This window comes from Pipistrellus hanaki (genome assembly GCF_964339955.1).
Source record: "Pipistrellus hanaki genome assembly, chromosome: 8".
NCBI classification, from domain to species: domain Eukaryota; kingdom Metazoa; phylum Chordata; class Mammalia; order Chiroptera; family Vespertilionidae; genus Pipistrellus; species Pipistrellus hanaki.
The window spans coordinates 74848651-74860017 of record NC_140510.1 but is presented as its reverse complement, the minus strand read 5'-3'; the positions used below and the strand labels follow the sequence as shown (position 1 = coordinate 74860017).

Here is an 11367-nt window from a genome sequence, read left to right as displayed (position 1 = left end):
CCACAATCTTTGATACTAGAGGCCCGATGAACAAAATTCATGTAAGAGTAGGCTTCCTTCCCCAGGCTGCCAGCCCAGGCTTCCTTCTGGCACCCGCAATCCGGGCTTCCCTCGAAGCCTAGGCTTTGTCCCGAAGGAGCTCCATTAGCATATTATACTTTTATTACTATAGATTCTTAACCCCTTTAATTTTAGCCATTTGTGGGTATTTTTGGTTATCTAATTGTTGTGTATGGTTTGTATTTTCTTGTTGACTAATAGTACTTAATGTATACCGTTAGCCATTTAGATACACTCTTTTGTGAAGGACCAGTTGAATTTTTAGCTATTTGCCTGCGCATGAGTGCGTGAGTGCGTGCGTGTGTGTGTGTGTGTGTGTGTGTGTGTGTGTGTGTGTGTGGTGTGTGTGTGAGGGAGGATATCGGTCTTTTTCTTTTTGAAGTTCTATGTAATGTCTGTGTGCTAGTCCTTTGCTGAATATATGTATGGTGAATATTTTCTACCAGCTTCTGGTTTACATTTTATGCTCTTAAACTTGTATTGTGATGGAAAGAATTTTTAATGGGATACAATGATTAATATCATTCTTTATGATGATTGTTATATATTTCTGGAAATTATTTACTCCTTCTCCAAGGGCATGTGATACTCTCCTTAGACTGTGGTGCTCAAACATGAGTGGGCATCAGCAGCATCATGGAGCTATTTTTTCTTTTTTTTTGTAGGTCTTTAAAAAGAAATGATTTTATACATTCTCCAGAATGTCTAGTTCTTTAGGTCAGCAAAGAGGCCTAAGAACTTGCATTTTTTACATTTTTCAGATGATGCTGATTCTGATGGTCTGAGAATCACACTTTGAAAAACCACTTTATCTTTTAGAAGCTTGCCTTTTACATTTAGATATTCAATAAGCCTGGACTTGATTTTTGTGTGTGCTATGATATGGGGATAAAAGTTAATTTCTTCCATGTTAGTCAACTGACTAATAACAATGATATGTGGCAATTAAGTATTTGTAATTTAAGTGCCTATATGTACACTGACCTGTTGCTGAACTCCTTATTTTGTTCCATTCTTCTGTTAGTCTATCCTTGTGCCAATGTAATGTATTAATCTTAATTACTTTAGATTTAATAAATCTGGATAACCACTACTCTTCCTACTATACTGTTCTTGTCTTTCTTCAAGTGTATCTTGTAAAGAAAAGGAGAAATTGTAAGAAAACAATACAGAAGTACAGGGTTTTGGGAAGCTAAGGTTTACTTATTGTCTCTGAAGTCTAAATATCTATGAGACACCTCTGTTAAAAAGAAAACACACATTTGCAAGTCAAGGGGAATTTGAAAAGTACTGAAGAAAAGTAAAAAAGATTTTGAAAAGTGAAAACATCCAGGGTATGGGCTGAATTTGTCCTTCCTAAAATTTAATGCTGAAGTCCTAACCCCCAGTATCTCAGAATGGGACTGTATTTTGACAACACGGTCACTTTCATTATGGAGATTCAGTTAACACCAGACCTTTATGATGAGCCCTAATCCATTCTGAATGCTATCCTCCTAAGAAAAAACTGGGCACTCAGACACCAGGACCAGGGATGGGTGTGTACAGCGGGACGGTGATGTGAGCACACAGCAAGGAGATGGCCCGTCCAAAAGCCAGAGAGAGGCCTCAGGAGAAACACCTGCTGACACCTTGATCTCAAACTCTGTCCTCTCAAATTCTAAGAAATACATTTTTGGTGTTTGAGTCACTCAGTCTGTGAGTAGCCATGGCAACCCTAGATTTCTTCTAGATGATTAGTCATTAGCAAAAGAGGAACAAGTGTCTAACAGGCATTGCAGGGTAATAACTAAATATTTAGGCGGCATTTTCAGAACATATTAGGGAAATATCAAAATCTTCTTAAAAATATATAACAAAGTTCCTTTACCTATTTTCTATCTGACAATAAGAGCCTTGAAAAAATAAATTTGAAAAACAAACAAAACATTAAATGCAATCTACCAAAAGGGGCACCTGGCAGGTATGTGAATTTTATCCCTCTCCAGTGATTGCTAGAACAGGGGAGCACTATTAGCAGTATAACCAACAAATGTTCATGGACCAAGAATTCTCATCAGTTTTTAATTGAGGAGTCAGGTTATATCTAACACACAGGTGTATTGTTGCTTGTTGTATAGGTTTAGTTCTAAGACTTTAGGGAACTTTATAAATTAAAAACAAGTTGAAATATTTTCATGGATATACAGGACTCACTGCTCAGGTCTGATGTAATCATTGCAGCCAATATTCTGGTGCTCAGATTGAGCAAAGCCACATAAGTAGTGCAAATATACACTGAGTGGCCAGATAATTATGACCACCTGACACTTGGACAAATTTGCTATAATTTCATGCTGAATTTGCATGAGGGCCAGACCATTATAAATGGGGAAGCAGATTGTTTACCACGACAGTAGAAGGGATTTTTTTTTTTTTTTCCGTGAAGATATGGGTAAACAAAGCGATTTAACAGCCTTTAAAGTGGGATGATTGTTGGTGCTCTGAGCCATGGAGCGAATGTCAGCAAAACAGCTGAATGTGTTAAATGTTCAAGAGCAGCTGTTGTTGAAGTGTTTAAAAACTGGACTGTCAGCCGAAAATCTGGGTCTATACGTGCAAATTGAGGCCAACAGCAACTAGTCAATGTTAGGGCAGAAGAGAGAGTGTCAAGACTGGTACAAGACAACAGAAGGGCAACAGTGCATCAAATATTTCAGATCTTAATCAGGGATCCTCTCAAATGATCTCTGAACACACAATAATAACCTGGCCATTCAGGGTATAGAAGATAAAACAGATTTTTTAAAAATATGTTTTCACTGATTTTTCCTTTTAGAGAGAGAGGAAGGGAGAAGGAGAGCAAGATAGAAACATCAATGAGAGATACTTCGATCAACAGCCTCTTGCAGTCCTCCGAATGGGGACTGAGGCTGCAACCTGGGCATGTGCCCTGACCAGGAATTGAACCTGGGTCAGTGCTCAATCACTAAGCCACACTGGCTGGAAAGAGAAAACATTTGAGACTCATTCCATCCCTGTACTTTCCCTCACATGAGAACTATCGCAGTCTTCCCAAGTAATATTTTGTGCCATAATTTCAGGGAAAAAATCCATAACTGTGATTTACATAATACACACAGGAATTTAAGGGTCACGCAATTAAACAATGATTTAGTGTTGAAAGTGAGTGAGAAAGGAAAGACTGAGATGATAGAGATGATATTGAATGGACAGGGACTATGAGGAAATGGAGAGGAGCCTGGGACTGTGCTGGGAGGTAAATGGAGAATGACTACTAAGACATGCAGAAGTGAGAAACAAAGAAGAACCAGGATATGGAGACAAGTCCAATGTCCATCAATAGAGGAGGGGATAAGAAAGTGGTAGTACAGATACACAGTGGAATATTACTCAGCCATGAAAAGAATGAAAGTACCGTTTGTGACTGCATAGGTGGATCTAGAAGGTATTATTCTAAATATATATATATATATATATATATATATATATATATATATATATATATATATATATATATATTGATTTTTTACAGAGAGGAAGGGAGAGAGATAGAGAGCTAGAAACGTCAGTGAGAATCATCGACCAGCTGCCTCTTGCACCGGGGATGTGCCCACAATCAATGTACATGCCCCTGACCGGAATCGAACCTGGGACCTTTCAGTTCGATTGCGGCTAGAAGGTATTATTCTAACTGAAAAGAGTCAGTCAGAAAAAAATAAATGCCACGTGACTTCACTTATACATGAATCTAAAGAACAAAATTGAAACAAACTCATAGATACAGGGGTCAGATTGACAGTTGCCAGAGGGGAGGAGATTGAAGGAATGAGTGAAAAAAGTGAAGAGATTAAGAAGTAAAATTGATCCAGGCTGGCAAGACTCAATGATTGAGCAACGACCTATGAACCAGGAGTTTATGGTTCGATTACGGTTAGGGCACATGACCAGGTTGTGGGGCATGGAGGAGGCAGCCGATCAATGATTCTCTCTCATCATTGATGTTCTATCTCTCTTTCTCAATCTCCCTACCTCACTGAAATCAATAAATATATTTTTTTAAAAAAGAAGTAAAACTGACAATTACAAAATAGTCACAGGGATGTAAAGTACAACACAGGGAATAGAGTTAGTAATACTGTAGTAACTATATAAGGTGCCAGGTGGACACTGAAAATAAGGAGGGGACACTTTGTGAGGACACAATTGTCTCATCACTGTGCTGTACACCCGAAACTAATACTACTAAACTGAAACACCTTATAAGAATACGACTGTCTTACCACTATGTTATACACCTAAAACTAATACCGAATAATATTTAACATAAACTAATTGAAAAGTAAAGTCTTAAAAAATGAAGGAAAATCAGCCGAAGCCGGTTTGGCTCAGTGGTAGAGCATCGGTCTGCGGATTGGGGGGTCCCGGGTTCGATTCTGGTCAAGGGCATGTGTCTTGGTTGCGGGCGCATCCCCGGTGGGGGGTGTGCAGGAGGCAGCTGGTCGATGTTACTCTCTATCTCGTCGATGTTTCTGGCTCTCTATCTCTCTCCCTTCCTCTCTGTAAAAAATTAATAAAATATATATATTTTTAAAAATGAAGGAAAATCAAAATGGGGAGAAGGAGCACATGAATGGTTAGAAAAGGGAGCCCAGTAGGACGCAGAGAATGCTAGAGGGAAAACTGACAAGATTAGACAACAGTTACTTCTTTGAACCAGGTATTTTACAGATAAGAAAACTGAGGCCAGAATTTCTGCTGCTGCGTTTTCTCCAATTCACTGCATCCGGCAGGTGTCTCATCCAGGAATGTATCTTGACTCTCAGTCCTAAGATCCTTTTATGGCAAGAGATTTGCTGTGAAAGGCAAGAAGCACTCACATCAGATACACAGAGAGGCTAGAGGGTAGAAAGAGGATAGAGAAGCTTGAAGCCAAGTAGGAGGGAAAAGGAGAAGCTGAGTAAAGGCACAGGCCTGTAAGGGAAATTGAGATTACTGCTGATGGGGAGTGGGAGGGGAGCTCTGGTTTGGGCTCTGAGGGGAGCTTAGAGGACAGAGAAATTCCAGAGCTGTGGTGGTGTCTGAGGAAGCACCAGGTAACAGCTGTAGGAACATGAGCATGCCTGTACCTCAGCACCAGTGGATCAAGAGGAGGGATCTCAGGGAGGTGTGAAGGCTCAGGGGGACATGGGCATCCTGTCTGGCCAGTGTGGCTCAGCTCATGGAGTGCAGTCCCAGCACCAAAAGGGGGGCAGGACAGGTAACAGGATGATGTGCTCCGTGAGGCAGTCACACCTGAGAGGGGTCTGGAAAAGAGCACTTGGGACACGTCAAATGTGTGTTAACCCAGATGCACAGGAACAATGGACAGAGCTCGCTTAAGGCAGACACACCGGGCATATCCCCGGTGGGGGGTGTGCAAGAGGCAGCTGATTGATGTTTCTCTCTCATCAATATTTCTAGCTCTCTACCCCTCTCTTTTCCTCTCTTTAAAAATTCAATAAATAGATTTTTTAAAAATGTTTCTGCTGAAAGCTTAATATGGACAAGTCCCCTCATTTAAATTCTTCAAGGAGGAAGTAAAAGTTTCTCATGAGCCTGCGGAGTCTTAATTGTCTTTGGGTCAATATAATTCAAACGCTAAGGCTCAAAATAAGACAAATGCCAGGGTGACACATCCTGGAGAGGCCAGTTCTGAACCCCTACAATAGCTATGGAGGAATTTACTTATCAGCTGTGAGCACCAACAGAAGTTGTGTTGTTTTTTTTTTTTTTTTTTTTTTTTTTTTGTGTGTGTGTGTGTGTGTGTATTCATGCAATTATTGCATTCTTTTCTCCTAAAATCCCCTTCCTCTCACCCTGTAATCAAAACACTATGTGGTTTCTGCTTGAATCTGTGCTTCCCAAATTGCGATAAAAATAAACCCTTATCGCCCGATTTTTTGGCTTTTTAATTTTAGGTTAAGGTAATCTTAACTTTTTTCCAAAATATTTTAAGAATTAGCCTTAGGTAATTTGTTTACTTGTATAACAAATAGCCAGAGCACATTTATTTAAAAGTTATGAAGGAAAACATTTTAAGAGCCTTTTAAATGTTTTGTTTTGTTTACTTTTGTTTTAATATATTTTATTGATTTTGTACAGAGAGGAAGGGAGAGAGATAGAGAGTTAGAAACATCGATGAGAGAGAGTCATCGATCAGCTGCCTCTTGCATACCCACTACTGGGGATATGCCCGCAACCAAGATACATGCCTTGACCGGAATCGAACCCGGGACCTTTCAGTCCCCAAGCCGACGCTCTATCCATTGAGCCAAACCGGTTTCAGCTTAAGAGCCTTTTAAACATGACAAGAATGAAAGAGCAGGGTCAGCATGGCCAGCAAAGACCAGTGTATGATAAAACAAGCTGAAGATCCAAGCAGGGCCAATAAGAAGGAAAACTTGGATAAAGAACTCTAGAATATTCTATTAATTTAATTTCCCAGAAATTATCACTGTTTTTTAAAACTTATAATAGGAGGAGGAGAATCCAAGATGGCTGCTCGGGTAGGCACCTAGCCGCAGCCGCACGCAACAATTTCAATAAAATACAACTAAAATATAAAACGGACATTGCCCAGAACTACAGGAAAGTCGACTGACTGGAAATTCTACAACGAGAAGCAAGGAGAAAACCAGAAGGAGGCGCGGAGGAGCTGTAAAAGCCCAAGGTACGGAGACGCGGTGCTCGGAGAGGACGAAGCCGGGGAGGAGGGAGGCCGAGTGCCTGGCGGGCGTTCCCTAGCGGGAAGGAAATAAACACTCCGACTGTGCTGGGCCCCCAACTGCTCTGAACCCCCGTTCTAGGCCAGACCCCAGGGACCCAGGCTCAGCCAGAGGGAGCTGGGCTGTAAGTCGGAACCCGGGGAAGCGGCGAAAGGAGGTCCCAGAGGTGCGCACACAGCGCGCAGAGAAGGGACGGCCGGCTGTGCCGCGGGATTGCCCTGGCGGGAAGGAGACTGGGGCTCCAGACTGCTGTGAACGCCACCTCCAACTCCACTTCCAACTGAACTGAACCCCAGTTTCGGGCCCATTGCAGGAGAGCCTACTCTGTTTGGTAGCAGGCGAAAATCGAGGGCACCTTTCTCTCAGAGGTGCTTGCAACAAGTACTGAAGGACCCTGAGTCTCAGGAGTCGCATAGGGCGGGGCTGATGGAAGCCAAGGCTGTAGGCTCCACCCAGAAACCCCGCCCCATCAGAAAAGCTGCCTGTGAAAATGCCTAAACCAAATAGATCACAAACGAAAGAAATGGCGGACAAAAAGTGACTGGATATAGAGTTCAAAACCACACTTATAAGGTTTTTCAAGAGTTTCCTAGAAAAGGCCGATAAAATAAATGAGACCTATGAGGATATGAAAAGGGATCAACAAGAAATAAAGAATACATTGTCTGAAATAAAAAATATTATACAGAGTCCTAAAAACAGAATAGAAGATCGCAAGAATCAAGTCAAAGATTTGGAACATAAAGAGCCAGAAGACACTCCTCTGCAGAAGCTAGAAGGCAAGAGAATCCAGAAAATTGAAGATAATGTAAGAAACCTCTGGGACAACTTTAAACGATCCAACATCAGAATCATGGGGGTCCTAGAAGATGAGAGAGAGCAAGATATCGAAAACATACTGAAAGAAATAGGGACAGAAAACTTCCCCCACCTGGGGAAAGAATTGGACTTACAAGTCCAGGAAGCACACAGAACTCCAAATAAGAGGAATCCAAAGAGGACCACACCAAGACAAATCATAATTAAGATTCCAAGAGCAAAGGACAAAGAGAGAATATTAAAAGCAGCAAGAGCTAAGCAGGTGGTTACCTATAAAGGAGCACCTATACGATTGTCAGCTGATTTCTCAACAGAAACCATGCATGCCAGATGGGAATGGCAAGAAATATTCAAGGTGATGAATAGCAAGAACCTACAGCCAAAAATACTCTACCCAGCAAAGCTATCACTCAGAATCGAAGGTCAGATAAAGAGCTTCACTAATAAAAAAAAGCTAAAGGAGTTCATCAACACCAAACCAGAATTATATGAATTGCTGAAGGGGGTTCTTTCAGAAGAGAAAGTAAATAAAGATAAAAATTATGAACAACAAATACGTAACTATCAACAAGTGAATCTAAAAACCAAGGAAATTAAAAAAAAAATCTGATGAACAATATTAACTGTTGAATATAATAGAATCAGAGGTATGGAAGGGGAGTGAACTAATGATTCTTGGGGAAAAGGGGAGAGGGGAATGTGGGAAGAGACTGAACATAAACTGTGCACCTATGGATGAGGACAATGGTGAGTGGGGAAAGGGCAGAGGGTGGGGTGGGAAGGGGGGGAAAGGAACACTTGTAATAATATGAACAATAAAAATTTATTTAAAAAAAATAAAATAAAATAAAACTTATAATAGGAGATTTACAGCATAACCCTCTGTGTAAACTTCAGGCTTGTTAGCATATATTTTAAATATATATTTTTTTAAATATATTTTATTGATTTTTAACAGAGAGAAAGGGAGAGAGAGAGAGAGCTAGAAACGTCGATGAGAGAGAAACATTGACCAGCTGCCTCTTGCACACCCCCTACCGGGGATGTGCCCGCAACCAAGGTACATGCCTTTGACTGGAATCGAACCTGGGACTTTTCAGTCTGCAGACCGACGCTCTACCACTGAGCCAGACCAGCTTCGGCGTTACCATATATTTTAATCCTAAGTAAATCTGTGTAAGATTCTTGTTTCACCAAGTAGAAATACTAGCAAAGATTTCTGATACCTTAAACAAGAATGTTAAAAATCTGTGTAATGAGCCGAAACCGGTTTGGTTCAATGGATAGAGCGTTGGTCTGCAGACTGAAAGGTCCCAGGTTCGATTCCGGTCAAGGGCATGTACATTGGTTGCGGGCACATCTCCAGTAGGGGGTGTGCAGGAGGCAGTGGTTGATGTTTCTCTCTCATCGATGTTTCTAGCTCTCTATCCCTCTCCCTTCCTCTCTAAAAAAATCAATAAAATATATATTTTTTAAAATCTGTGTAATGAAAAAATAATTGGATGCCTGAACCCAACTATTCAATTATTCAAACTCACTCATTGAGCACCTTGCTAGGAGGCATTCCACTCGAGATGGGGACCCAGCGCAGCAGAGGTATACAGACCGGCGCCCTGAGCGAATCACTGGAGCCAAGATCCTGAGTGGGCAACGTCAGTTAAGGGCTGGGACTTTGTTTCAAGAAGGCTTGTTTTCTCTAGTCTGTACATTACCATAAACCCAGCACACCACGGCTTCTAGTCCTCAGTTTGTGTGCTTCCTTCTTAAGTAGAACACAAGCTTCTGAATAAAGTGATTGCCTGTAGACCACTAGATATTCATGAGTGTTGCAAGATGCTTGTATCCAGCAGGTGCTGAGAGACTTTTGGGTAAGTATTCATTGGATATCAATGCAAGTCAGAGGACATATTTCTTTTTTTAAAAATATATTTTATTGATTTTTTTTTTACAGAGAGGAATGGAGAGGGATAGAGAGAAACACTGATGAGAGAGAAGCATCAATAAGTTGTCTCTAGAACACTCACTACTGGGGATGTGTCCACAACCAAGGTGCATGCCCTTGACGGGAATCAAGGAATCTGGGACCTTTGAATCTACAGACTGATGGTCTATCCACTGAGCAAAACCAGTTAGGGTGAGATTCTTTTATGTTTCCAGGTTCCTGTGGTCTCTGTGATGGCTACTGGTTCTTCCCTAGGATAATGGAGTAGTAGTTTACACTATTACACAGGACAATCATAGGAGATTCTGAAAATCAAATAAAGCAGCTAATGAGATGTCTTACATATGAATGTGGTGGGGTGGGTCTTAGAGAGCAGAAGAGTATTTGAAACTGGCAAGAGAAGGACAGAGTGACAGGAAAGAGCAGGGACAACAGAACATCAGGTAGGAATTGGAAAACCATTTGGTTTTATGCTTTCATTGTCTGAATGAGAAGAAATGTCCCCAGAGGTAAATTGACTTTTCAATGCCACATAAGACTTAGTCCATAGAGGCTGAGTTAGAGAAAGATGAACAGAATGAAGGCTGGTAACAAGGGGAGAAGTTGAAAGTCAGAAGTGAAGGAAATGAGAAGCTGAATCAGTGCCTAGAGTTTAGGGAAGGAACACCTTTTTTTTTTTTTTTTTTTTTTTTTTTTTTTGTTCTGTTGGTAGAACAAGGAAGTCAGAATAGAGGTACTGTGAAGTTTTATTTCAAACAGAAGCCAAAGACAACCTTTCCTGAGAAAGAAAGAACATCTGTAACTGAAATGCTGCTTCTGCAAATTCCATTGCTAGCTGTTCTCCTCGCAGCTGGTGACAATGAAGATGGTAAGAACTCTGGCCACTGCTCTGTTGGGTACAAATGTGTGTGTGTGTGTGTGTGTGTGTGTGTGTGTGTGTGTGTGTGTGTGGTGGGGCGTCCTCAGAACATACCTGTAGAGGAGATGTCAGCACAGTTTAGCATATCCCATACTCTGGGACCCTGTGCCCTTCTGAAGGTTGTTTGTAAAGCATGGGGCCCTGGGCAGCTGAATGCTGCTGATTCTGAATGTTTCCAGATTCTGAGTGTTTCCCTCCTGGCACCTTTCTTCATTCTTTCTCCTTCCCAATGCCTTTTATTCTCCTCATTCTATCTGTTCTTTTGCCACAGCCTTCCAGGAGGAGATCTCCTTCAAAGTTATCCACAGCTCATCCTTCTACAACCGTTCCTGGGTGAAAAGTTGGACCTCTGCTTGGTTGGATGATTTGCAGACTCATGGCTGGGACAGCAACTCTGGAAGAATTATTTTTCTGCGACCTTGGTCCAAGGGCAACTTTAGCAAGGAAGAGATGAAAGAACTGGAAAAATTTTTCCATCTGTTGTTCTTTGACGTGCCTCTAATAATTCAAAGGCATGCCAGTCAATGGAAGTTTACATGTAAGTTCGATTCCCAAAATGGGTGGGTGCAATGTGCTGGGTGAGGGGTGTGTGTGTGTCACAATGAGCTTCTTATTCCCATTCCCCCCCACATCCGATCTCTTCAGCATTCTCTATACAGCTATTGTAACCTATTGCATTTCATTCACCCCAGGTTATTATAATCACACTAAGTGCTTCCTTATTCTCTTGTTCTCACCATTTATGTCACGCTCTTTCAACGATTTTCTCACTTCTATTTCCAAAAAAGGAAGTCATTCATTTTTTCCTTCACCTTCAGTTACTACCAATTATACTTTTTCTGAACTTCTGATCAAACCAA

At 41.2% G+C, this 11367-nt stretch overlaps 1 protein-coding gene across 2 annotated transcripts in view; it reads left to right on the top strand.

Annotated features, from left to right (window-relative positions):
- Positions 1-10326: 10326 nt before the first annotated feature.
- LOC311627078 (T-cell surface glycoprotein CD1a-like) overlaps positions 10327-11367 on the top strand; it is a 3521-nt gene continuing 2480 nt past the window's right edge. The window contains exons 1-2 of one of the 2 annotated variants that reach the window (XM_084893289.1): positions 10327-10456; positions 10779-11045. In XM_084893289.1, the coding sequence (XP_084749415.1) occupies positions 10396-10456; positions 10779-11045 (328 nt within the window). In that variant the 5' untranslated portion in view covers positions 10327-10395. The remainder of the gene's footprint in view (positions 10457-10778; positions 11046-11367) is intronic. The other variant, XM_084893290.1, reaches the window with a different exon arrangement.